The sequence below is a fragment of the Zonotrichia albicollis genome, chromosome 7 (assembly GCF_047830755.1).
Source record: "Zonotrichia albicollis isolate bZonAlb1 chromosome 7, bZonAlb1.hap1, whole genome shotgun sequence".
Classification (NCBI taxonomy): Eukaryota; Metazoa; Chordata; class Aves; order Passeriformes; family Passerellidae; genus Zonotrichia; species Zonotrichia albicollis.
Window position 1 is genome coordinate 36,598,790 of NC_133825.1, and position 27,522 is coordinate 36,626,311.

At 55.1% G+C, this 27,522-nt stretch overlaps 2 protein-coding genes across 3 annotated transcripts; one reads left to right on the forward strand and one right to left on the reverse strand.

Moving 5' to 3' along the window:
• The first annotated feature begins 1,481 nt into the window (after positions 1–1,481).
• Positions 1,482–5,687, forward strand: GOT1 (glutamic-oxaloacetic transaminase 1). Its single transcript, XM_005481191.4, has 9 exons — positions 1,482–1,708; positions 1,985–2,166; positions 2,725–2,848; positions 3,033–3,145; positions 3,351–3,455; positions 4,007–4,157; positions 4,293–4,458; positions 4,587–4,729; positions 4,990–5,687. The coding sequence occupies exons 1-9, from the start codon at positions 1,594–1,596 to the stop codon at positions 5,127–5,129; spliced, it is 1,239 nt and encodes a 412-aa protein (XP_005481248.1). The 5' UTR covers positions 1,482–1,593; the 3' UTR covers positions 5,130–5,687.
• Positions 5,688–7,353: 1,666 nt separating this feature from the next.
• CNNM1 (cyclin and CBS domain divalent metal cation transport mediator 1) lies at positions 7,354–27,354 on the reverse strand. Of its 2 annotated transcripts, XM_005481192.4 has the most exons (13): positions 25,416–27,350; positions 15,475–15,618; positions 14,783–14,923; positions 14,343–14,512; positions 14,069–14,168; positions 13,848–13,895; positions 10,970–11,032; positions 9,867–10,024; positions 9,491–9,668; positions 9,045–9,158; positions 8,838–8,954; positions 8,462–8,589; positions 7,354–8,115 (listed from the first exon to the last, which is right to left on the reverse strand). In XM_005481192.4, exons 1-12 carry the CDS (start codon positions 26,929–26,931, stop codon positions 8,510–8,512), a joined length of 2,829 nt encoding a protein of 942 aa, XP_005481249.3. In that variant the 5' UTR covers positions 26,932–27,350; the 3' UTR covers positions 7,354–8,115; positions 8,462–8,509. The 2 variants fall into 2 exon arrangements, with proteins under 2 accessions (XP_005481249.3, XP_074401162.1); XM_074545061.1 differs by having other exon boundaries at positions 8,838–9,158; positions 25,416–27,354.
• Positions 27,355–27,522: the final 168 nt, after the last annotated feature.

The window sequence follows — 27,522 nt, forward strand, 5'->3', positions numbered from 1 at the left end:
CTCCCTCCTGAGCAGCCGGGCTGTGGAGCCACCTTGGGCATGGCAGGGGACAAGGATCCAAACTGGTTTTCAGAGGGATTTTGACTGACTTAACAAAGGGAGCGTACAACACCGGTTGTCTGCAAAAACATTTAGGGACAGCATGGCCTTTCCCGTCCTGTACCCCCGTGTTTTATGTCACGAAGGCAGGTATGTGAAGTATGTGTCACGCTGTCAGAGCTGTTATTTGAGATGTCCTTCCCGTCTCCCTCAAAGCCTTTCCCAGATGTAGCAGGTTTGAGGGCAGATTCTCACAAACTTCAAAAGCTGCTCGAGATAGGTAGCAGGTCCCTAACAGAGACAGCCACGCACCGGGAGGCACCGACCCCTCTCCCCAGGAAGGCGTGAGGCCAGCCTCGGGTGGGGCGTTCCAGCAGCCCCAGGCCGGGCCGGAGCCCGTGGGCGCCGCTCCCCGCGGGGGTTGCGGGATGGGCGGCAGGATCAGCAGCGAGAATCAGCGGCGGGATGGGCGGCGGGATCAGCATCGGGATGCACGGGCCGGCTCTGCCCTCTGCCGGCACCGCCCGGCACCGCCGCGCCCCCGACGGCGGCCGTGTCCAGGAGCCCCGGGAATCCCGCGGGGCTCGAGGACGGCCCGCAAGGGCCACGGAGGGCCGGGGGCAGCGTGGGAAGCGCTGTGCCTGCGCAATGGGCGGGGAATTTGGCAGCGGGGCGCTGCGAGGAAGACCCCACGGATCAGTGCCATGTCCCGAGCTAACCAGGGGTAGCGGAGACCCGCACAGGTGACCCTGGGATTTCCTCGGGGCTGGGAGGCTCTCGGGGGTAACCCCACAGCGTCTGACCTGCTGTGAATCAGGGAAGTGCCTCTGGAAACACCCACCGTCCTCACAGCGGTCCCCGCCCCGCCCCCCCGTCACTGCAGCCCTGGGATCCCCCCGCCCTCCCGGACCCGTCACACCTGGGCACGGCGCCCCGACACCTTCCCGCGGTTCCCGAGCCTTGCACTCCGGCACCATCCTGCATCCCGGGCACAGCACCGCGGGGCTGCCTTCACCCCGCCTTTGCGCTCCAGGGTTGATCTGCAGCTCCGGGTGCCAATGGGGCTGTGCCGTGACCCCGAGCGCTGCACCCCCGAGTGCTGCCGCAGCGCAGCGCCGCCTGGGGCGGCACGGCATCCCCCGCCGCACCCCGTACCGCACGGGGCATTGCACTCCAGGACACCTCCCCAGCTCTGCAGCTGTGGGAGTCCCCCAGCACCGGGCGCCACATGCCGGTGGCGGCTCTGCACGCCCGGCCGCAGCCGGGCCTGGCCCCCGGCAGAGCGGAGCGGCGGCCTGGGGGCACGACCGGCCATGGGCGGTGCCTGCGTCCCTGCGTCACCGGGCGCGCTCCCCGCCGCCATTGGCCGCCCGGCGGCGCCGGGGGCACGGTGGGCACCCGTTGGCGGGCGGCGGGGGCGGGGTCGGGCGCGGCGCGCGGATTGGTCGCGGCCGGCGGCGGCCCCGCCCCGCCGGTGAAGGTGAGCGTCTCCTCCAGCGCCGCGCGCCGCCCGTACCGAACCGGAGCGGACCGGTACGCAGTGGCTGCGCCGCCATGGCCGCCTCCATCTTCGCCGCCGTCCCCCACTCCCCGCCTGTTGCCGTCTTCAAGCTCACGGCGGATTTCCGGGAGGACAGCGACTCGCGGAAGGTCAACCTCGGCGTGGGCGGTGAGTCCGTGGCCCCGTCCCGCTCGGCGGGGCCATTCCCCGTGGCTGGGGCCGGTCGGTGCCTTTGTGGCGGCTTCCGCCCCTGCTGCAGCGGGCGGGCGGCGGCGGGCCCCGGGCCCCAAAGGTCACCGGGCCGCGGCCGGGCGCGGGGTGGTTGGCGGGCAGCGAGGTCCAGAGGGCGTCAAGGTCGCGGAGCCGGCCGGGCCGCCGTCCTCGGTGTCCCGGGCAGGGCAGCGTCCCCCCGGTGCAGTAAGGACGGCTCTCTCTTTCCCGCAGCCTACCGCACGGACGAGGGGCAGCCATGGGTCCTGCCGGTGGTGAAGAAGGTGGAGCAGATAATCGCCAACGACAACAGCTTGAACCACGAGTATCTGCCCATCCTGGGCCTGCCCGAGTTCCGGGCCAACGCCTCCCGCATCGCCCTGGGGGATGACAGCCCTGCCATCAAGGAGAAGCGGGTATGTGGCGGACACGGAGCACTGGGGTCCCTGGGGTGTCTCTACAGCAGACTAAGTAGAAGGGCACAAATGTGTAGAGGTCCTATATTTTGACAGGATTTGGGGGTTTCTCAGACATGGTCTTTCTTGATTGTAGCTTACTTGATGAACTCATGCAATTGAAACTGTTTGTGCAGGTAGTTGTGGTTTTGGGGAAAGGCTGAATGTGGCCTGTGATTGGAATCTGTGTTTTCCTTCATCTTTTAATAGCTTCCCCACAGGAAACCCAAGTCAGATAATACACCACCTTTCCTGAAATAAACTACTAGCTGAGAATCTGCTCTGTGCCAGAATGTAACAGGAATGGCCGGAGTCTATTTATAATGGTAGAAGTTGTCAGGATGGGCCTGAGCACTGAAAGAGGTTGAAGACCACTGGAAAGGGATGGCATTCTGACTGAGCTGACCCCAGGGGGCACATTTGGGATCCTGTCTTACTGTTGCAATGCTGTGCTCTCTTTCCATGCCCTGCTGGCGGTGCTAGGCTGGGTGGCAGTGCTGGCAAGTGTCTGTGTTGCAGGTGGGCAGCGTTCAGTGCCTGGGTGGGACAGGCGCCCTGCGGATCGGTGCCGACTTCCTGAGGCGCTGGTACAACGGCAACAACAACACAGCCACCCCCGTCTACGTCTCCACTCCAACCTGGGGTGAGTGCTGCTCCCAGGGAGCCCTGAGGGTCAGCGAGCGAGGGAGGCACAGCCCTGCTCTTTGCAGGGGCCGCGGCAGTGAGGGAGCAGCCTTGTCGTGTGTGTAAAGGGAGGTGCTGGGGCCGGAGAAGGAAGCTTGCTGGAGATAGGATGTGCTTTTCTGAGAAGTTATTTCTTTCCTCAGAGAACCACAATTCTGTGTTTATGGAAGCTGGCTTCAAAGATATTAGAACCTACCACTACTGGGATGCTGCCAAGAGGGGTCTGGATCTCCAGGGGCTGCTGAATGACATGGAGGTCAGTAAAACTGGCATGGGATGGGCTGAGCTTGCTGCCGTACTGTCAGCATCTGCAGCTGGCTAGGCTGTGGTGTACTGGGCTAGGAAGTGGATCACTGCAAAAGAGGCTGTTGTTGCCCAGAGCAGCTCCAGGCCTCTCCCTGTGCTGTGGGTGGCCAGTTCTGTCCATGTGAGTGTATGACCAAGATGTGTTCTCTCCTCAGCAAGCTCCAGAGTTCTCCATTTTCATCCTTCATGCCTGTGCGCACAACCCAACAGGCACAGACCCTACTCCCGAGCAGTGGAAGCAGATTGCTGCTGTCATGAAGGTATGGGCTGCTGCTGGGGCTAAAGCAATGCTGAGGGGGCAAATAGCTCTCAAGCCAGCCAGAGCATTTGCATCTGAAATGGGCTTTGAGGGAATGGCATGAGATGTAGCAGAATCTGAAAGAGTCCCCCAAGGCAGGTGTTGAAGGGAGAGGTGGACAACGGAATGCTGGTTATCTGTGCTCAGAGGAGAGATGCACTGCAGTTCTTGTGCCTCCAAGTTCTTGTTTTCACACTCTGGAATGGGCTGTAGTGAGATGTCTCCTGCTGGAAGGATTATTTGCTGGCAGATGCTGGATAGTAGCATATAAAGTGGTGCACTTCTTATGTCCTCAAATGCAGTTTTCTCCTGCATTGACTTTTATTGACCACTTTAGTCTTTCCGTTCTTTCCCCCCAGTAGAAAGAAAGTATTTCAGTCTGGTGTTGCTGGACCATGTTTCCTTTGAATTCCCACAGGAACTCAGTGGTCATTTTTCCCTCCTATGAGTACTGTGGGGGGTAAAAGAGCTTGTGGGGAGGGGATTTCCCTCTAACACTGTTCCTCCTTGCAGCGCCGGAGCCTGTTTCCATTCTTCGACTCAGCGTACCAAGGGTTTGCCTCTGGCAGCCTGGACAAGGATGCCTGGGCTGTGCGATACTTTGTCTCCGAGGGCTTTGAGCTCTTCTGTGCACAGTCGTTTTCCAAGAACTTTGGGCTCTACAGTGAGTGTCTGGCAGTAAGCTGGCCCAGTAGCATCATACCCAGGCAGATGGGGCTGGCATGCTGAGGGGTGGGGAATTCTCTGCTTTGCCATGACGTGTGGAACCAATGGCTCACATCTCTTGGCTTCTCCACAGATGAGCGGGTGGGGAACCTGACGGTGGTGGGGAAGGATGCAGACAACGTGCAGCGTGTGCTGTCCCAGATGGAGAAGATTGTGCGCACCACTTGGTCCAACCCTCCCTCGCAGGGAGCGCGCATCGTGGCCACTACACTCGCTTCCCCGCAGCTCTTTGATGAGTGGTACGTGTTGCCAGGGCCGGTGGGAGAGGGCAAGGGAGGGAAGCTGTCTCCCTGAGTGTCAGGCTTGGCCAGATGGCTTCAAACCAGACGGGTGCCCACCCTCACGCTGTGCTTCGTGCCTGCTGCAGGAAGGGCAATGTGAAGACAATGGCAGATCGGGTCCTGCTGATGCGCTCAGAGCTCCGCTCTCGGCTGGAGGCCCTCGGGACCCCAGGCACCTGGAACCACATCACAGAGCAGATTGGCATGTTCAGCTTCACTGGCCTGAACCGTGAGTATCCAGTGGGCTGGTGAAGGGAGGGTTGGGTGAACTGGGCTGAAGCAGTCCAAGCAGGAATCTCTCACTCTCACTGGAGTTTTGGTATCACTGTGTCTGTGGCTGGGGAGGGATGAAGCACCAGACAGTATTTTAGTGGCCAGTGCTTGAACATTTCTGCTTGTTGTGAAAGATTCAAGCATCCCTGACTAGTTCTTTGGGCTTTTCTGAGCTGTGGGTCGCTGCTCTGACCTGATGTCCAATTGTTTCCCCAGCTAAGCAGGTGGAGTACATGGTCAAGGAAAAACACATCTACCTGATGGCTAGTGGGCGCATCAACATGTGTGGTCTGACTACCAAGAACCTGGACTATGTGGCTAAGTCCATCCATGAAGCTGTCACAAAAATCCAATGAAGCACATGAACAACCAAACTTACATGAAGTCACCAAAGCTATAGTGTGTAGTCCATGTCTTTCTCTGCTCATGGCTTGCCTTTTCCCACACCTCTTGGGGTTTAATAAAGATGGGAGCAGTAGCTCAATCAGGGATAATCGTCTTCTGACATTTTTTAAGTGGTCCTTGCAATATGGTAAGCCAGTGCCCCCAGGAGGTGGGGGCAGCATAAGCCACTTTGGCTCTTGTTTCACAACAGCAGCCTGGTCTCCAGGCCCTCAGAGCTGCATCTTTATCACGTCCAAATCAACTCCACGTAACTGATCATTTTGATCATGGCAAAGTCCGGTGCCAGTGCAATGCACTGTGTGATAACAGCACAGAGGTTGGGATCTCACAGGCTTGTGAACTAATATCACTCAGTAGTATTTTGGGGAGGGGTAAAGCTGTTGCTAGCTTCTCTCCACCCGTCCCACCCCTTCCTAATTTCTGAGCCTTATACGAGCAAATATTTGTAATTGTGATAATTGCTTCTTTGTGTTGCTGACATGAAATTAAACCTTTGTCTCTGAATGCTACCCCTGCCGTGTGTGATGTCATGCCTTCAAACCACATGAACTTCTCCGAGGCCGAGGTTAAAACCTCAACATCCTGGTTTGTCCATTTACTCAGTTTGTTTCAAGCTGTCTCTCTCTCTCAGCGTATGTTACACCTCTGATGATCACAGCCACTAATAAAAGGGGATTCTTACTGAGAGAGTGTTGTTGAGAGCTCCCTGTGACTGCATGAAGCCAACCAGTTCCTCCTGTGTTCATCTTGTGTTCTTTCTGCCCCACTGCCCTGTGCTGCCCAGCTCATCCTGCCTGTCTGTCTGTCTGTGGTTGCTTTCTGGATGGCCAAGTGTTTCCATTTGTCCATCCCTCCCTGAACCAGGGCTCCTGGGCTGCCCCTCAGGTGTCAAAAGCAGATCTCTTGTGTTCATCCTTTTTAGCAGGCTCCTAGTGAACCCCCATCTACTACTTGCTTCAGCGGGGCCTGCCAGCAGCAGCCTGTGTTTCTGGCACTGAAAAAGAGCTGGGACCATCTGTTTCTGCTCTCTGCAGTCACTGCAGATCTATTTGTGAGCTGAGAGAGCGGCCTCCTGACAGGATCTTGTGAAGAAAGGGGACAGCTCCTTTCCTTGTGTCAGGTAGCAGTAGTTGCTGTTACCCTGATGGATTTGCTTGTGCTGCAGCTTAGACAGAGAAGGCAAAAATGGTGCCTCATTGCTTTGTTGTGTTTGCACAGAGTGCATGGGGTTTCTTGTTTGTTCTTTATCAGTTAGTATTCATATCATATAAGAGAGTGAGACAGAGGCAGCCTTCCCTCCTCTCTGCAGGTGAGCATCTTCTTTTCCTCTTGGTGTCCATTCACAGCAGGGATGGTGAGGAGGTGGTTAAAAGATGACTTCTAGGGGTCATCTCAGGAGGTGATAATTTATTTATTTATCATACTTGCTTACACTTCTGCCCTTACAGACCCTCCTGGTGTGAAGGCTGGCCCACCCCATGTGATCTATATTGGTGTTTTGCTAGTCTTACCAACCTTGTTTTTTCCTAGCAAGTGACCTAAATTTCTCCTTTTCTGTGGTGTAAGCTCATTACCAATTATCCCATTTACCATGGCAACAGAGAACAGATTATTCCTTTCCTCTGTACAACAGCTTTTTTTGTATTTGAAAACTTCCTCTCTCCCTTTCACATCCTTCACCAGTAAAGATTAAGTGACTCTATTTCCTTCAGCCTTTGGGGTAGGTTGTTTTGCAGCCCTTGCTTTCCTCTGTCCACTTTTCAATTGCTGTGTGTTTCCTCAGAAGGGCAGTGCCCAGACAGGGCTGCAGTTATTCCAGCTGAAGTTTTATCAGCATGGGTGGACTATGAGATTTCTGTTGTTATCTGTCAGGCTGTACTCCAGCACGTGTATCCCACTATTGTGTTTGCAATGGCGTCATATTAACTCCTGGTTTTCCCCAGTCCTTGTCTGCCCTGCTGGGCTTATCTCCCTGCTTGCCAAGTGTTCTCCTGGATGCAGGAGTGACAGCCCACCTTCAGACCAAGAAATCAGGCAGCATGTGCTGACCCGTTCTCTTGGTCCCTTCAGTGAGGCTGAGTGCTGTTACTCCTGGCACCTGTGGCCCTAGGCAGCCTGGCCTGCTGGGAGGGGTGAGCATCTTTCCCTCACCCATGGACACAGAGAGGGCATCACTCAGGGAAAAATCACTTTTAATGTTGATATTCCCGTTGCGTTGAGCCTCTACAAAAACTACTGACTGGTCTGTCCCACCCCCAGGTCTTGGTGCGAGCCTCCCTCACAGCAGCAGGCGTGTGTGGAGAGGAGGATGGTCCAATGCAGCATGGAGAGCCCCCTCCCCAGCGAGGGGGCTGCACTGGGGGTGAGCGGGGCTCCTTGCCCTGGGCCTGGCAGGGCTTCGGGAGGGCTGGGCCATGTCCATGGCCAGCATGAGCGAGGCGCTGCAAGCGGGCGTGTCACCAGGCACGGCACCAATGTGTGCTGAGGCCCTTAGCTGCTGTGGCACCCCCAAAGAGCACATTCTCCTCTTGCTGGAGACGACATCTTGCAGCACCGGCACTGCAGGGCTCCGGGCCTCGCTGGGATGGGGATGGTAAGTGATGTTAAAGGGCAGTTCTGGCTTGGGCTGCCCCTCCCTGCGCTGCTTGCAGGGATGCCGTCACAGACACTTTTTCACCTTTCCTTTTTCCACCTCTTCCTTGACACCAGATGCTACCAGGGAGCGGCTCGCAAGGGCAAGGGCCCTTGGACTCCAGCTAGCTGGTGCAGGCTGCCTGCGTGGTTCAGCCCTGTGGGGTCCATCCTTTCTCGCCTGGGGATGAGGCTCTGCACAGATCCTGCAGGGAGGGGCGGCACGAGAGGGCGGACAGGCAGCGAGCGAGTGCAGACCTCCTGCTGTTGGACGTGAGCCTCGGCAGGAGACCCCATGCTGCAGACCTGCAAGACACAAGCACAGTCTGGTGCAGGTGGCCAGAGCCTGCCCTCTCTGACTGCTGCTGCTCAGGCCTGTAGCCCCTTTCCTAGCCAAGCTCAGGTGTATGCTGGTGCCGACAGTGAAAATATGAGCCAAGCTCTCACTCGTCTCTGACATCCAGTCTGCTGTTGAGAGCAGATCCTGCTCCATATCCCTTGATCCTGCTCCAGCCGCCATCAACACACGCACCTCCATGGGCTCCAGACCACCCCATTTGGCTTTGCTGTGTGAAACTTATTTTACACCATTTAAACTGAGTGACCTCTCATTTCTGGGGAAGGAATGTTGCACCAAGAGGCAGGATCTTACCTCCAGTCTGCACGGGCCTCCAGCACTGTGCTCTGGCCACGCTACTGCTCAGGTGATCAATGGGGCGAGATTGGAGCTTTCCTCTGGAGACTTCTCACCTTCTGACGATGTCCGCTGCTTGCGCCCACCTGCAGCAGCAATGGTGCTCAGGGCAGGGGTGCATAGGGCTGGGCCAGGACCTAGTGGCTGGCTCTGCCTGAGCTAGTCCTAGGTGCCATTTTGCCTTCTGCCGAGGTACTGACAGGGAGCTAGGTTGTCCCCTGTTCCACAACATCCCCCTGCAGGGCGTCCCCAAGATGGGAACAGCTGACACAGGCAATGGGGTGTTGAGGCAGAGCCATCCCCTGGGTGTGCCGTGCCTGGGTCAGTCACTCACTGAGGGATCTCAGCAGCCTCTTGCCCAGCGCCTCCTCAGAGCTGCTCGGCGATGAGCTGGTCCCGGCCTCTCGCCCTGGGGACTCTGCTTCCAGGACGGTCCCGCAGCACTCACTGTCTGCAAAAGCCCAGCACGGCTGCAGCACCTCAGGGCACTGTGGCCTCGCCAGCCCCGGGCTCAGGTGTGTGTGCCCCCCGCCAGACTCACTCTGCCGCTTGCTGTTCTCCTCGTTGTCAGCCAGCTCCTCCTGGATGAAGGGGATGCCCTCCATGCGCAGGAACACCGACTCGCTGGGACTGCGCAGCCCCTCCGAGCGGCTGCCTGCAGGGACACAGGCACGGAGCTGCTGTGGCCTGGGGCAGGACGCAGCAGCATGCCAGCCATGGCAGCAGGTCCAACTGCTTGGAGCCCCCGGACACGAGCACAAGGCAATGGGGAATTACATGCTGCACACTAGCAGCTGTGTCGACGTGCAGACATCCACAGGTGTGTGTGTGTGTGCAAATGCCTGCACTGTATGCGAGCCCCACTCCTTGTGCAGCTGCATCCCAGGGGTGGTGTGTGCATTGTGCCAGAGGGTCCCAGCACAGTCCCCCCCAGGGGACATGCAGTGCTGGCCTGTGGCAGGGAAGGAATGCTGTTGGGTGACTCACACATGATGCTGTTCCTCTCATTCAGGAGGGTGGCAGGGTCCTCCTTAGGTGTCTGTGGGGTTCCCCGTGCAGTCGAGGCCTTGGTTGAGTCCCTGTCGAAGGCCTCCATGTCCGGGGACTGCGGCGAGCTGTCCATGCGGCTGGCCACCAGCGCGTTGTGGTACTGCTGCCGGGTCACCTGGCACACACACGTGCACCCAGCTCAGTGGGCACCGGGCCCACCAGCACCTCTCGGAGACTTGGTGGCTCCAAACCTCCAGCAGGAGGAAGTGCAAGACTCCTCAGCACCCACCAGGCTCCTGGGGCACAGTGGGGCATGAGGGCACCTGGACAGGGGTGGGCAGGGTGGGACAGTCCCTGCCAGCCCTGGCCGTACCTTGACGAACTGCACGTCGCAGAGGATGTGCACAGAGTAGTCGGGCGTGTAGATGTTGTTGCTGCTGCTGTGGAGCTGTGTGCTGCTCCCTCCATAGTCCTCCCGGTTGGGGGACTCTGAGCGGTTGAGGCCACTGCAGCGCGACGGTGACCTGTTCACTGCAGGAGAGGACAGCAGGGACAGGCACACACTCACACGTGCTGCTGCTTGGCTTCCCAGTGCTGGTGCAGTCACCTCCAGGGGCTGTTCCCCAGGACACAGGGCTGGCAGGGGCCCTGCAGCCTGCCCTGCTCACTGCAGGCTGGTGTGTGCAGTGCCATGCCAGCCCCACACAAACCAGAGGCACTGGGCAGGACTCTGAGCCGGGGCCAGCAGCAGCAGAGGTTAGGGCTGCTGCCTGCCTGTTGCTGACAGCCCTCCTGTTATTGCTGGTCTTCTGCACCACATTTGGCACAACTTCTCCTGGTTGCAGCTGGCAGGCTGTGAGTATTTGCTTAACCTGTCTCAAGGGCATGCTCCTGTTCACCCCAACTATGACAGATCAGGAGGAGAGGCTGCCATGGCAAGCTGGTCTGTCACTCACATTGACTGATGGCCTCTGATACACAGCATGGCCTCTGACACACGGCATGATGGATTTTGTCTATTCAGTGATTTATTAGGGAACAAAGGCAGCTTGTTCCTTGCATAGGTGACGTCGTGCTGACTTTGCTCTGCTGCTAGAATGCTTTTTATTACCCGGATCAGCAGAAAGCCAGGGGGGCAGGGCAGCAGGCATGCAGGGCTGCAGGTCACTGTCACCAAAAGCAGCAAGCCAAAACCCCAAGAGCTAAGTGCAGGAAATTACAGGAAGTGCACACCAAAGAGAGCCCAAGCCCATGGCTTCCCCTTGTCCCCATCCCATTCTTCCAGGGATTTGTATCATATTGGGGAGGCTGTGGCAGGACTGCTGGCCCCAGTGTGTCACCAACCAGTGAGGGTTGCCCAGGGGTGCCATGGGTACTGCCCAGCATGCAGGGAGGAGGGGGCTGGGGCACTGTGGACAGGTGCTGGAAGGAGCCTGTCACATGCAGAGGCCCCTGGCCAAAGCCATGCCCAGTTACCTGGAGAGCCAGCCAGGGAGTCCCCTCTGCTGAAGGCGAAAGTACGGGACACTGAGACAGGCACTGCAGAGACACAGAGGGAGAGGGAAGGAGGGGACCCAGAGGAAAGGTGGGGGATGGAGGTGAGGGTGGGATACAGACCAAGAGGAAGAAGAAGAATAAGAATCATGTGCCAGTAGTCCTGGGCTGAGCACCCATTGCTGTCTCCAGCATCCCTTCCCACCCCTTTTACAGCCTGCTGCTTCTGCTCTGGAGAGAGGAACAGGGCCACGGGCAGGAACACAGTCTTGGAAGTTGTTTATCAGCAGGTTGCTCTGTGATCAGGTAAGGGGAGGTGAGGCTGGCAGAGGAGATCTGCTCCTGCCAGGCCTGTCTGCAGAGCCACACAACTCGTGGAACCTTGGCATGGGTAGAAAGCATCTTTCCCCCATGAGCTAAGTGCTGGCACTTGGCTCTAGCCCTTTACCAGCCATTACCAGGACAGGGGACTTTGTGGTCTGCTTATGCCACCTGGGAGATGGGTGGAAGCTAAATCACTGCGCTTGTGTGTGCAGGCACATGACAGAGAAGGAGTATCTCTGCACAAGTCACTGCCCCAGCCCCACAGCTGCAGGCCGGGGCTGACAGAAGCTCTTCAAAGTGATGCAGAGCAAAGGGATTCATGTCAGGCTGCCTGCAGTTCCTTGAAAAGTCCTGGGTCTCAACAGCCTTTAGGTGATGCCAGGAAGAGCCACCCACTGGGGCTGATCCTTGCAGGAGCTGCAAGAAGCCAGGACTCTGCACCTGGGGCTGCCTGACCCATTGCCACAGAGAAGGTAAATCATAGACACTCACTTTCCATGTTTTATTGCCATGGGTTACAGCAGCAATGACAATTTCTAGGGCAGGCCATTTCCCCTGCTGGTGACTGCTGCCCGGGACAGCGTTCCTGGGCCATGCCACAGGGGATGGGGAAGCACAGAGACACCAACACACAGGGTAAGTGACGCACTCCTCAACACTTGCCAGTCTCTGCTTTCACCACTGCCATTGCCCACCTCGAAAACAGAGGGAGATGTGAGCCTGCTGGCTGCCAGCCCCTACTCCAGCCATTGTCATGATGCCCCAGCTGCCAGCCCTCCTGCCCTGCCTCCAAAGCACGGCTGCAGCACTCTAGGAACTATCTGATGCCTGTGTGGTTAATGTTTAAAAATTGCTTCAAATGTAAAACCCCCAGGAAATTTGCCCTGCAGTCCCCTTTTCTAATCTCCCTGCTGCTCTCCCAGGAATTCCTGTTCCATGTCCTCCCCTGAATCAAAACGTTCTGCAAATAAAAAAGACATCAGCAAGAAGCACTGCTGGAATGACCTTGTCCTGATGGGAGCAAAGAATGATTTGATAACCACTAGCATTGACTCCGTACTCCCACTGCCTGACCCTCCCACACAGCACTAATGCCAAAGATCATCTGCAGATAAAACAATTGCATAATAACAGTTAATTGATAACAACTCGTTAAATCCTTCAGGTTGCTGTCTGAATTCTCAGCTGTGATACTCTACTCACAGTCCCTTCCTTCAAGGAGAAAAGAGGATGCCAGCCACCCCCAAAAAGGAGATGCCCTGTTACCTCCCAGCCTGCCTCCTTGCTGGCCAGGGGTGTGCCGCAGCTCTGTCCCCCGCAGGCAGGAATGGCTGCACGGCAGAAAACACCTCCCGGCAGTGTCATGGGGAGCACGGGGCGCCAAGGAGCCCCGAGCAGCACCGTCCCAGCAGGCGGCACTGCAGACATGCTCGGCTGCTCTGACACATCACCCACTGCTGCCCTGCTGGCCCAAGGCAGCGCTCACTGCCTGAGCCCCACTGCGCCCGGGAGGACTCTCACCGAGAACACAGGACACTGGGACATCCAGCAGCACTCTGGCAGAAAGTGGCCATTTCACTGTTTCCTCTGTCCAAACCTGGACACAGGGCGAAGCAGGAATGTGCACTGGGGGGTTAATCCATCAGTCCAGAGCCAGCCTTTTGCAGGAGCAGAGCAAGCAGCAGGAAATAGGTGAACTCTAGAGCTGCAGAAAGACTGGGACCCACCAGAGTGAGCCACCTGCCCCAAGAGACTCCCCCTGTTCTCTTGATGGCATTCCTCTTTACATCTCCCTAAAGACTGCATTTAGTAGGTGCCTGTTTTGATTAGGCAGGTAGAGCATCTCAGCTCACCATCAGCACTGCAGATCTGATTGCAATATCTGGGGTTTGATGAGGGATGTGATGGACAGGGAGTGAGCAGCACCTCAACCTGCTCCTGAGCCTCACGGGACCAAACCTTTGTAGGGTTATAGCAAAGAAGGGGGTACCTCTCAATCTCCCCTAGTCAGAGCTCCCTCTCAACTCCTGCAAGCAGGGGATCTGCTTCTTAACCCAACTCTGCAGGCAGGGAATTTATTGGCATTCGGCTAATTTCCCACCATCATCACATGCAAATAGCTCACAGGTAAATCAGCCCATCTCTGCAATTCCCAAGCAGTCCAATGTGGGCCCCGTGTTCAGGTTGTGCCCTGAGAGCCTCAGGAAGGCAAATGGGTCTAAAGGTGTTATGCTGAGACCTAGAATGAATATAACACCCACCTGTGGGCACTGCCCCTTGCAGCACCAGCCATGCTGGGACCCACCAGCAGAGAGCCAGCATGTGGTAGAAACTTCAAAAGGACATCAAAGGGATCTCAAAGGGACCTCCAAGTCACTCTGTGGGGTCTTTGCTGCATCAGCCCCTCAGCATGTTGTTTCTCTGTCTACCTCAGCACAGTCTGAGCTGTTTTGCATGGGGAGAAAAGCCATAGCCCCTCCAGCCAGCCAGCGCTGCAGAGAGGTTTTAGGGCCTCAGCCTGTCCCAAAATACTTACGTAGGAAGGAGGATCCTGCCAGGCTTCCCATTTTTCGCACATCATTTTCTGAAACAACAGTTGGAGGTGTGGGAACAGCAGAGGAAGGGCTCCTGCCCCACACCCCAAAGCAGGGCCACCCCACCCCATGGCCAGCCCCTTCTCCTGGCACCAGCTGGTTCAGCCTCCATGGACGCTGCTGAGGCAAAGGCAGGGCCAGAGGGAGCCCACAGAGGCCTCACCTGAGGAGACAACAGCCATGATGGCAGGGACACCATAGTAGGTGAAGGCCCCGTTCTCAAAGCGCAGTCCTTCCTTGCCGACCTCCACCTGCACCTTCCCCTGGAAGGAGGAGGAAAACCCTCTCAGACAAGTTCCCCGTGCTCCTGACCCACCCAGGGCTGCTGTCCCACACAAGAGGACGGGCATCTTTGCTATTAGAAGCAGCCCAGAACACGGTGGCAAGGAGAAAGCAGGGCCAGGCCTGCCCCGCTCTGCTCGCTGCTGCCCCAGCACCTGCAGGATGAGCACGAAGTAGTCGACAGGGCGGTTGCGCTGGTAGAGGTAATGCTCTGCTGCCTTCTTGTTCTTCCGGTCGAACTTGAGCTCCTGGATGACATTGGGGTGTTTCAGGAGCCGCAGCAGGATCTTCTCAGAGAGGTAGGGGGACTTGAAAGGCTCCACTTCTAGAGGGGAGGCAACACACACATGCTGTGCTCAACAGGCCCAGGACTGCCAGAACCCTCATCTCTGAGCTGCACAGCCCTGCTCCTGCAGCCTAAGCACCCACTGCCAAGAGGGAAGACAAATGCAGACCCCACTGGTGGGGCAGTGGAATGTCCAGGCTGTAGGTCCAGTGGGTGGAAATTGCTCAGTGGGGGGGAGTCTGACCCAGGGATGGCTTAGGGATGCCCTGTGGGGCTGGTGCTGCAGGGCCTGCACAAGGGCAAGTGTACCTGTTGCCATGAACCGATGGGTGGCCAGGAGGAGCTGTGGGGAGATCTTCACCTTCATCTCACTCTCTGAGAGCCTGAAGATGGAGAAATCCTGGGGCTTGCGTCCCCGGTGGGGAACCCGCTCCTTCTTCCGGTTGTCAGCTGCAGGCAGAGCAGAGCAGAGCAGAGAAGGCACTGACAAAGCTGCTGCAGCTGCAGGGCCCCATGGCACATGCACACACACAGGGACAGGCATGTCTGGCTGCACCCTATGGCAGGGCTGCTGAGGAGCAGCAGATGGAGCAGTGGGGTGCATAAAACCTGCTGTGCATGCAGCCTTGGGAGCAGCTCCCAGGGCAGGGAGCAGGACTGTAAATCACACATGACTGTAAACCTGGGCTCTCCAGGCTGGATGCATCACCCAGAGATGCAAATGAGCTTGGGAACCACCCATTTCATGCCCAGCACAGATGTTCCTAGGTCAGGCCCTGCCCAGCCACCCACTGCTGATGCTGGTACTTCTCTATTTTGAGCATCCAAGATAGAGACCCTTGACCAGCATCTCTCCATCATTCTTGTCTTTCCCATCACTAGCAAATTACTCTGGGGAAGAACCACAATTTGCTCTGGCGTGTTTCCTACCCACGTCTGTGTGTCTGTGCAGGCTCCCACCCTGGCTCCTGCAACCGCAGTAGCTGCTCTGGGACACTAACTGTAGAGATCTGTCTCATCCAGGATCTCGGACTTGATGATCTCCTCGATGACATCCTCCAGGGTGACAATGCCCATCACCTCGTAGAACGGGTCTCCTTCCCCTTCGTTGTTCACCCGCTGCACGATGGCCAGGTGGGACTTCCCTGCAGGGGAAAAGCAGAGTGGCACTGAGACACCTGGCCTGGTGATCCTGAGAGGGATGCCCAGGGATGCAGGCAGGTGGGCAGGGTTTGGTGGGAGGCACAGATCACAGCAGACACTGTCACCCAAACCCACCCACGGGTGCTAGCCCAAGGAGAAGGGCTGGACATGCAGCCCAGCCTAACAGGACAGCCCTGTCCAGACTGGTTTGTACATGTAAGCTCCTCTTGGGGGCCACTTTCCCTCTTTACCCAGGCTGCGAGTCACTCTGTTCAGCTCTTTGAAAGCCTCCTGTGCAGGAATGAAGTGTACATTACACCATCTCTTCCTTACCCTCAGCTGCATTGACATGAAACTCTTAGCAGAGCAATGAGACAATGTTCTCCAACACAGAAATGTGAATGTGTCCTTGGCTCTACTGATTTCCCATATCCTCCTGGTGTTTCTTATTCTATTGCTAATTATCTTTCTTATTAAATTGCCAGGAACAGCTCCCCCTCATCTTTCTATCCATCACTGTGTAGACCAATACTGAGGTTTTTCATAAAATATGGGCAAAGCCTCAATCTCCTTGAAACAGCAGCTGGTTTTTATGCAGAAACATGAATGTTTGTTTGCAGCTTTCAGCCCAGCTCCTGCAGAACTCTTGGGTGAACCATCTGGATGCAGACACTGAATACTTTTCAACCCATCAGCTTGCACCTGAAATTCTTCTCCAAGTCTTCCCCTTAACAGCATCTTCTCTATGTTACCTTAAATAAACAGAGTGAGTCCAGGACCTTCAGCTGCAATGATGTTGACTCCTGCTCAGAAGTCCCAGTGTTCCTGGATCACAGTTTCAGCTTCCTCACTTGTCCCTTGTAAGCTGGCAGCTCTGCTGACACATTCTCAAGTTTCTTGGTTTTGGCATACTTGAAACATTTCTATTTGTTTTTGCATGTCCAGATCTCTGTAAGCTGTTTTGACTTTTTCAACCTCTCCCTTCTTTTACTGGCTGCTCTGATTTATGATCCTGCTCAGCATCTCGACCAGAACCCGACTTCCAAGCCACAAACAACTTCTGGGTTTCCAGATCCAACATGTTCTTGGAACTGCCAATGAACAGCCCTGGGTTTCTTGCTGCCTGTGTGGCTCCCACACTGCCCACCAGCACACACAGATTCTGAACCTCTAGTTTTACTTAAAAGCACCCTCATTGGCACCACAGCCAAAAACTTCTGCTCCCTCTGTTTGCTCTGCATCCCTGAGGTCTCCTGTTGCAATGCCTGCACAAGCTCAGGAGTCCTGCAGCGACCTCTGGGAAGGTGCTAACACCTGAATTCCAAGCTGCAGTGAGCTCTGGGAAGCTGCTAACACCTGAATTCCAAGCTGCAGCGACCTCTGGGGAGCTGCTGACACCTTATTTCCCCCTGGGCTCACAGCTGAGCTCCTTGAGCAGCAATGGTCACCCAAAACAGGGAAAAGTCTTCTCTGCCATGCAGCTGCCTCTGCACCCACTTCTCCCATAAACCCATCCCAGCCAGCTCTCCTGCTGCTCCTGACAGGGGATGTGAACAGCACCCATGCATAAAGATGTGACAGGGTGGGCTCCTGCCAGGTGCACAGCTCCTTCCTTGCCCTGCCAGCTCTCATCCGTGCAGAGGTGCAGGGACAAGCACACCCAGAGCAGCCTGGCAGCCCCACAATCATGGCTTGCTGAGGATCATGTAACCTTCAAATAACCCTGCCCTGGATTTGGGACGAGCAGACGACATTTCTCAGCTGAAGATCAGCACTATACATTTCTCACAGCAAATCTTGGGCATTTTCCACAGTATAAATTCCCTCCTCCTCATACCAAGGTTTTATTGCAAGATTTCAGAGAGCAGCTCGCTGCCTCCCACGCCTACAGATTTAGAAATGAGAACATAACATTGCAGCAAGTAGCACTGAGATTTACTTTAAAAAACCCCAAATCAATAGCCCCGGGGCACTGAAAATTCAGCATGTTCTTTAGACTGGGCTATTTCACTCCTTTCATACATAGGTTTGTGCATCTTTTCTGTCCACAAAGCAACACAGCACTTAAGAAGAAAAAAGCAGAGGAGTTGGCTGCAAGACAGCAGCGACAGCTACATTTCATCTTAGCAAAGTCCAGCTTTTGAAAAGGTCTCCTTTGCCAAACTCTGCTCCCAAACACTGGGGCCATCTGGTCTCCTACAAGTCCTTGGGTGAGCGAGGAGGGGGAAAAAGTTATTTCTTTTGGCTGAGAGCTTGTTGTTAATGACATTTACATGCAACCCAAAACCACCAAGCCCTTACAAAAAGCTTAGGTGCTACTTAAAGGCAGTCAGAGAGTGATGGAGGCAATTCTTTTTTTGGCCAAACATCTACATCGACACTGCAATTTACACTAGAAATGTGATTCAAGCTCTATGTTCACGTAGCTGCAAATGAGATTATTTAGAAATAACCCAGCACCATTAGCCTGAAAGGGGACCCATGGCTTCACTGCACTGGGGGCAGAGCCAATAGGGCTGTTAGAGCACTCCAGAGTTCTTTATTTTCACAGAAAATAAACACTTGTGTTCACACTCCAAACTCCCAGGTTCATGTTTCCAGGCTAATATCCACACTAGAAATGGAGCAGGTACCCAACAATGGAAAATTGTTGCAGTTCAGTGTGGTTGCTGCTGCCCATACCAGGAGAGCTGATCCCAGCCCGTGCCTGGCCAGTGGTGTCCATGTCACAAAAAGCCCTGAATGCCAGCCAGTCCCAGTCCTTTAAGTGAGTGCTGCTCACAGCTGCTCCCCTCTGGGGGAGGGCTGACATGCTCCCATTTCCCACCTGAAAGACATGAGATCATTGCCAAAGTTGTGTCCCACCCCTCTGGCTTGACTGGGTCCTGTATCTCCTCCCATCAGCTTTTCAACAGACCCCTTAAATTTCGGTGTGGGGTTTGCAGGTGCCTTGGCTGTATGGCCATGGCTTGTTCCCTCCTGGGCAGTGCTGCCAAGCTCAGCTAGATCCCTCTGCCCAGCCCTGGGAGCTGCTGCACTTGTAGGGGAGGAAAAGCAGTGGCCTTTGGAGCGTGTACAAGGGCAGAATCTTGGCAATGAGGTGGAAGCAATGTCTAAGGGAGGGTGGCATAGGGACAGACCTGGGGACATCAGAGGGGTCACATTTGCCTCTGCTGCCATTATCCAGCAGGTCAGCCTCAGTGGGAGCACAACAGAGGGGGTAAATAACTTAAACAAACCCCCAGACTTGACCTAAAACACCTTTAAGATCTGTAAAACTGATTCCAAAACCCGTGCTATTGTAACCACTGCTCGATAGCTCAAATGAGATGAATTATAAGGGTGAGCTGCTTCCCCACTAGCAAGCTGTCACACGTAAACTTTACAGGGCTATTGCTGATGCAGGAAAGCACAGTGGAACACTTGAGCATCAAAGCCTTGGTTTGGCAAATGCTAGAACAAATGGGCAATTAACTTTCCTTGTGCAAGCAGCTCCGCCGGCCTCCACAGGACTGCTCTGGCACAGGAAGTCTATAGGTGATTAAGTGTCTGCTCAGCATGGGATACAACTGCACTAAATTCTTTATGAGCTACATGAAATCTGCTCTTTTCAAACAACAGCTTCAGTGGAAAGTTAATGCCTCAAAATGCTAAATTACAGAGCTAATATAAACAGCTGAGAGCTTCCAGATGGAACAAGCATCTGAACAGCTATCCAAAGCTTTTATGCCCATTTTTAGGAGCCTGATTTTCATAGGCACCTAAATGACCTTGGGCTCATAGATCCACCTCCAAGCATCTTCCCCAATGAGGGAACGGGATCTGAACACATGGAAATGCCTTGATTTCTGGGAAAGAAAGTGCTGTTGAGTTCAATTATAGCCCAGACTACTTCTTTATCATTTTTTTAATATAGGTACCCTGCCAGAGGAATGTTAAAGATGTTTTAGCCTTGTCTCTTGTTCCACAGGATGAACATCCTGAGCATGAAATTAATTTTCATAAATTTTACAGTAAGATATGAAGCTGTTATTAGGAGATCAAAGGTGCAGGCACAGACCTGTGCCTGAACCATTTACAGCTACAAAATGGAAGAAAAAAAAAAGAAGAGTAATTTTTAAATAAGGTTGATTTGTGAAACAACCATGATGTAACTGAAATCTATTTTCTGCGTGCTTTCCTTCAGAGCTCTTCACAGGGGCTGCCAGCATCTCCATGCTCTCTTGCTGACCTGCATCTGAAGAAAGTGGGGACCCTGATTTGAGCACCTTGAACTGACAATGTGTGTGAGTGGGATCCTGTGTTACCACCACTCTGCAGTTTGGGCAAAAGCACACCTTGTGTCTAGAGGAAATGCACATCTAAGCAGGGGGAAACAACCAAGAGGGATGCAGGGTCCCACAGCTCTACAAGAATAAGAGCTATGTGAAGGAAAAACTGTAAATCCTAACCTAACCCAGACCTTTCTCAGAGACAAAAACTTCACCTGCTTACATCTGTTTGTAGCCTCACTCATAGTCTCTTTTTGTGCTTTTCCTAATCCTAAGGAAAGCTATAAAAAAGATGGAATATTTGGAATAGCTGATCTATTACCATTGCAGATCAGAAAGGTAAGGAGAAGATTAGAGGGGACACAGAATCTCATCTTCCATTTGTAGTGCAGCAGGATCCTGACCTCCTGGGTACCCAAGAGCTCAGCATGAAGGTGCCTTTGACAGCTATAAAGAGGGAATTGGGTGGCAGGGTTCCCTCTCCCCCAAGGACTTGGCTCTCTTCTTGCTTTGCTGAATGCTTGCCCAGAGCAGGCCTGATCCTGGGATTATTGGGGTGTGGTAGAGCAGTCCAGGGCTTACACAGCAAGATTTAGCACAGTTTAGTGGGAAATGCACAGTAATGTTTCAGGCAGAATTGCAGCATGAGACACTGAGACCATTTTTTGTCTATCAGCAGCTCCCTTGCTCTCAGCCTGGCAATCACAGTCCAGGAGAGGTATAGGTGATAGGTCCTGGGAAAAACTGGCTCCTTAACCCATTCAACTGCCTTGGGAGGGCATTGCTTCAGCTCATCAAGGTGCCCAGCAGAGTGACTAAAGCACCTGCAGAAATCTCTTGAAGGCTGAGTTAAATTTGAAGCAACACTGTGTGCTTACAGTGCCTGAGGGATCAGAGGAATGGTACAAAAAGCATCTGAAATGGTACTGACCCCAATTCCTGGCAGATGTAAGCACCTTCTCCAGCTACATCCAATTTGCAGAAGTCTAATAGAGGCTGTGGAGCATTTTGAAATGTAAAGACAGACCCTAGGGCAGAGCTGTCCTCCACAGGACAGGCTGTTTTCCCTGCTAAGCCTGAAATTTGGGGTTTGGAGAATTTATTTTTAGTAACTCTTAAAAGATGCCAAGCCACAGAAAGCTAATTTGAGTTGCAGCTCAGTCTCTGCCCTGCTGCAGGAAAATGAACATTAAGAGTAATTTTCTGCTGTTCCTCTGACAGAGGAAAGTTACTTGCTGAAAGGTGCCAGTGCTGTACATGGACCCCTCCAGGAAATCAGTCAACAAAACCCATAAACAACTTGAGGAAGGGACAAGACTGTGACTTCCCAGAGGCACTGCAAAACAAGGAGGTGGACCTCACAGAAGAGGTTTCCAGGAGCAGTTACATCACTGGACTGGAGCTGCAACATGCATTGCTTGGTTATCTTCAAGAAAGGAGGAGAAACAGATTGTATCACCCACAACATTTCACACTGAATAAATGCAGAAAGCCCTCCTCATAGCTCCACATTCCCTAGGTAAAGTTTGTCCTACAGAAAGCTCATCTGCCTCCCAACTTAGCTGTAGCTTGCTAAATATGGTGCAATTATTTTTTTGGTGTATTTGGTATTTTTTCCTGGGAGCCCAGAATAAAGCCAGGTACTCCAAGGTGTACCAATACAAATTGACAAGAGATTGTCTCCCAATTTTTTCAATCCTTCAGTATTTTCATCTTCTTTCACCAGGCTGCAGGTGGTAAAATTACTGTACTGGTATGTATTTTCTTATTTCCAGCGAAGAGGGGACACATTTTGTCTAGGGTCCTTCACTTAACACTTCTCAGTTAATGCTGCAAAACAATATATGCCTTCTATAAAAGACTGTCTAGTTTCCTTGAAAAGATGGAAAATTAGGTGTCCAGCTCTCAGTATTTCTGAGTTCTTTTTGCTGAGAAGATGAAGTCAAAATCATATTGCAGCACAAGTATTTCCTTCCTTCAGCTGAACCTGTCTCATGCTGCTGTAATGTTGTTTTTCTGCATGGTTTTTGCAGCTGCCCTCCTTATTTGGGCTGTGGATTGAAGTCTACACTATTCTCTTGCAGACCAGACTGCCCCTCTGGTGCTGTTTGGAGTCTTCTCTGGGGTTTTCCCAGTTCTCATTGGGACCCCCAATTTAACCACCTCTCTGGCAGGAATCAGTACTGAACGAGAAATCTAACAATGGCTGCAGCAGCAGGGTTGTGAAAAGGCAGAGGTGAAGAGTCTGACCAGTTCTGCTGTGATGGAGCAGGGGCCAGGCTTTGCTAACCAGGAGCTCACAGCTCTTGGGCACCATAACCACACTGGGCCAGGTGCTCCCTGGGTGCCACTGAGTGTGTGCTACCATTTAATACAATTTAAATGTTAAATTAAATGGAAAGCTGATGCTACAGATCTGTGGAAGGTAATCCCTTCCACACAAGGTCCTGCTGGGGGGCAGGCAGTTTGTGACACATCTAATTGTGGATTAAAATCAAGGTAAACACCAGTGCAGCAATGAACTGCACTCAAACGAGGTTAGTGTGAGCACACCTAGAAACAAATGAAGGAAAGCTTCCCCTCCAACCCTGCTACAGAAGACCAAAGAGGAAAAAAGGCTGATTATCTTCATAGCTGGGACAGAACAGCAAGAGAAAAGAAATGCCTCAGGTAAACAAAGATAATAGTGAGATATTGGTGAGTAGGAGACAGAAAATGAAAGTGCTGTCAGAGGTGTGAGGAAGAATCCAAAAGCACTGTGTTTAATAATCCCTTGACATTTTCAGTAAGAAAGAACAAATGTTTGTGTACTGTGGCAAGGAGCTCTGGCAGTGAAATTGTGTTACTTATACATTATGCAAAAAAATGACAGTATGGGTATAGTGGATGTGGCAGAACATTAATCATTAGTGAAACAGATCAGAAGTACACGTTGCTATCCAAGGAAGAAGGATATAAAATGTTATAGGAATTTTGTGTAAACATTATAATAACAAAAAGAAACAAAAGATACAAAAATTGAGTTAATAATGAGAAAAGGAAAGAAAAACTGGCTTTTCTAAAGGCTTGTGAGGGACATAAGGACCTGGAGGTGGTTGTTAATGCCCATCCTTACCAGAGACTTTAATTTCCTAGAAAGAGGCTGGGCTGTATCAGTGGGAGGCTTTGCTGTCCTGCAGGCACCTTGGATGTGTGAAGTGATGAATGCCTTCATTAAACACTCGCTGAGCCAACAAGCAATCAGACTACTTTCTAATTAGTAAAGGTGTCTCAGAAGACCAGGCCATGAAAAGCAACCTTGATTGGATCAAACTTGAAGATACTTCACCATAATTCAAATGGACACACAAAAGGACACAGTGATAAAGATTCTTAATTACAAACGGGAAATCTTTATTTTAGAAATTAAATAGTCAAGTGAACAGGGCTGATGCAGCAGTGGATGGGGCTGAAGGCAGCTGGGAGCTAACATCTGTCACAATGTGGGAGCCAGCACGAGAACCTGCATTTGGAACTGGAAAAATACAGTTTAGGAGGGCTCAGGGCTGGGCTGGGGGGTAACTGTTTGCAAATTCAGGGTGCTGGGGGTGACCAAATGCCTACAAATAGAAGAAAGATGAATCAGAAGAAAACATCAATTCTTGGGAAGAAGAACATTTGGGGGAAGAACTGGAATTGCTAAACCCCATGCAGAGTTAGATATGAAGACCAAAAGCAAGGCTTTTCAGCCATGTAGTTTAGAAAAGACAAGGAGAAGTCAGGTGGCAACAGATAAAGGGTTTAGGGACAGCTCTAAATAGGGGCTATAGCAAAATACCCCAGAAGGCCACAGTGGCAGACAGATACACAGGAGGAAGAACTGAAGTGATATGCCAAGAGTTTAAAGGAGCAATGTTAAAGAAGGATGCATAATCTTCATCGGAGATGAAGACCAGCATATGAGAGTGCAGGGCAGGTAGCAAGGTTTGTTACCATACCCACGAGCTCACAGAGCAGCACACACCAAACAGCTCTGTTTAAGGAGGGCACAGAGGACAGCAAGCAAAGGACGGGGAACCAAGCAACCACAAGCCCATTTTTATAGGTCTATTGACCCATAGGGTGCCATGCTGGAGAAGAAATTTGGAAGGGGAAGTGTATCAAAGTAAATCAGATAAGTTGCAGGGGAGCCTCATCAAGGGAGAGGGTGCCAAAATCATGTGACATCTCTAAACAAGAAAGAGGTAGAAGAGACCTCAGGTGAACTTCAGTGCTATTGCAGGAAGACACAGCCAGGAAGGAACTGTGAAGCACATAAGGCATTAGGAAGACAAGAGACAGCTGGCATGGGGGGAAGGGGGCGGGCATGGACTACTGCAGCTCACCAAGGTTGAACCCAGAGAACAATGCCAATGCTTTTGCTAACAGTCTTGTTCAAAAACCAGGAAATTTCTGATTTTCTCTCTTGGGAGTCTCCAGTCCTGCTGAGGGGCAGAGAGGGCAGGTGGTGGCACACAGAACTCCTCTGCCTGTGATCCTGGGTGGTGTGGGAACACAGCCGAACATCTCTGTGGAGAAGATGCTGACCTGCATGTATCTGATGAGCACATTCCTGGCACACTGAGAAACGTCCTGTCCTCTCCTCCTCCCACCTCCACAAACGGGCAGGAGATGATTCACAGAGAGGCTTTCTCTGTCTCTGGAGTGGGCCAGGTTGGCCTTTCTCATCTGACCAGCTGAGCCTGCGGCAGAGCGGCGCCAGCAGCCCGGAGCCCAGCGCTGCCCTCCCACATTACATAATGCAGCTGCCACTGCTGCAGCCATTCCTGGGCTCACTCACCACAGCATGACGTAGTGAGTAGCACGCGGCAAAACACAGCTCCCAGGGGGAGAGAAAAACACATGCTGTGCGTATTCTCAAGGTATGCTTAATGAAATACAGCTCTCAGCATCTCTCGGGCTGCTGGCAGCTGCTGCATTATGAATGCTGTCACAGCTGCAAAAAAAGCACAGCTCTTTCTAAGGGCTTAATCTTTTCTTCTTTCTTTAAACCACTTGCATAGAAACACTTTATAGACCTCCTTCTCACTGCCAAGCTGAAAATGTGAAAGCTAAGTCATGAGAAGCAATTTCCTGTGATAAACTCCCTTGTACAGAACAGAGCAGCGAATGCTGTCTGGGCAATGGTGCAAGGCAGGTGCCATGCCCGTGCTGCCAGTCCACTGCTGCCAGCCCTTGGGGGACAGGCTCACCTGCTGAGCCATCTACCTGTGAGGCCAAAAGCTCTCAGAGTCTTCATAGCATCACAGGGACATCAAGGGCTGCTGGCCCTCAATGCACCTGGGGCTGTTCCACCAGGCGACACCAGGGTCATCGACACACCAGCACATGCAGGGACCGACTCCCCCCAGCATCCCTGGTACCTGCCACATCCTGCCAGGAGGCCACGCAGGGCTGCCCGTGGAGGCTGCTGACCTGGAAACCATTGGGGGTGCAGAGGGGTGCAGGGGAAGCCCGGGGGGGTGCGGAGGGTGGCCCGGCGACCTCACCCTTCTTGAACTCCTCGAGCAGCGTGTCGAGGCGTGTGTCGTTGAAGACGCAGTGGAGCGGGCGGCGGTAGAAGCGGGTGACAGTCTGCAGGGGAGTGCAGTCATCAGGGTCGACAAAGGCCAGGTCTTTGACAAAGAGCAGGTCGACAATGTTGTCGCGCCGGTCACCCTCATAGACTGGAATGCGTGTGTAACCAGATCGGAGGATCTCAGAGACGGTGGCGAAGTCCAGCACAGCATCGGCCCGGAGCATGAAGCAGTCGGCCAGCGGTGTCAGCACATCCTCCACCACCTTGGTGCGTAGCTCCAGCGCGCCCTGCACCATGGCCAGCTCCTCCCGCACCAGGTCGCCGTGGGGGCCCGCGGCGCGCAGCGTCTCCAGCAGCCGCTCCCGCGTAGAGAAGACGCTGAGCTCCTGCCGCAGCGCCCAGTCCAGCAACCGGCTGAGCGGGTAGCACAGGGGGAAGGCGGCCAGCATCAGCAGCCGGGTGAGGCAGAGCGTGCGGGAGGCGATGGCCAGCCCGTGCCGCGAGCACACCGAATAGGGCAGCACCTCGCCGCCCAGGAACACGGCGGCGGTGCACAGCAGCACCGGCAGCCAGGGCGCTCCCCGCGGCCCGCCGGCCGCCGCCGCCGGCCCGCCGCCGGGCAGGGAGGCGCAGAGCCAGCCGGCCAGGGCCGCGTTGGCCCCCGCCTGCCCCAGCAGCAGCGTGCACAGCAGGTAGGTGCCGCCGCCGCCGCGCACCGCCTGCACCCGCCGCGCCTGCTCCCGCTCGGCGGCCGAACCGCTGTTGCGCAGGACGCGGAGCTCCAGAGGGTCCAGCGAGAGCAGCGAGAGGCGCAGCCCGCTGAACAGCGCCGACAGCCCCAGCAGCAGCAGGGCGCCCAGCGCCCGCAGCCAGCCCGCCTCGGGCAGCGGCAGTAGCCAAGTGCCCAGCGGCGGGGCGGCCGGCCGCACCCGCAGCAAGAAGCCGCCGGCCGCGCCGTGGTGCGCCCAGGCCCGCCCGTCCCAGGCGCACAGCGAGAAGAGCCGCCCGCCCGGCGCCGCCGCCGCCTCGCCCTTGCGCGGCTCCCGCACCCGCACCTCGGCCAGCGCCGAGCCCGCCGCGCCGCCCGAGCGCAGCGGCCCCACCACCTCCACGTCCGAGGCCCAGGCGCTGCGCTCCCGGCACCGCTCCGCCGGGCCCCGCGCCGCCGTGCTCCCCGCCGCCGCCTCCTCGATGAAGACCAGCCTCGGCTCCCGCTCCCCCGCCGGCCCGCGGCTGCCGTTGCCCTCGGGCTGCGGCTGGAAGTAGAGGCGCAGGAGGAAGCGGCTGCCCTCCGCCGCCTGCACCGCGCCGCCCTCCAGAGACACCCGGCCCGGCGTCGTGTCCTCGGGCCGCAGCCCCAGCAGCCAGGCGGCCCCGGCCGGCGGCCGCGGCGACAGCGAGAAGAAGAGCAGCAGCACGGCGCCCCGGCTCCGGCCCCAGCTGCCGCCGCCGCTGCCGCCGCGGCCCGGGCCCGCCGCCGCCGCCATGCCGCTGTGCCGGCACCGCAGCGCCCGCCCGCCGCCCCGGGACTGCAGCGGGGAGCCGGCACGGCACGGCACGGCACTGCACGGCGCGGCGGCACACGTGGGCCGGGGGGCGGGCGGCCGCCGCGCCACGTGCGACCGGGAGCCGGCCTGCGGCGCCCCGGCGGGAGGGGCCGGCGGAACGGGGCCGCCAACCGGGCCCGCCAACCGGGACGCTATGCAGGGACCCAGGAGTTCGCCCGCCCGCGCCGAGCAGGAGCATCCCCGCGGCGGGCGGCACCTCGCGCTCTCCCCGCACCGGGTGAGATGCTGGCCGATCCACGGCGGAGCACACCGGCAGTGATACGGGGCAGGGCCCAGCCCTGGCAGCCAGAGTGGGCTGCGAGCTCTGCCACAGCCCCGCGGCTGCGCTGGCTCCCGCTGCCATCCCAGGTACCCTGCTTGGGGCTGCGGAGCGGGGGCTGCGCCTCCCCTGCGCTGCGCGGTCGGGATTTGCTGAGGGGCTTCTGCCAGCACTCTCTGGAGCTGGAATTTGCATTCAGCCTCCCTCTGTTATCTGTCAAGGCCCTACTCTTCAGCTTTTCAGTTCAGATT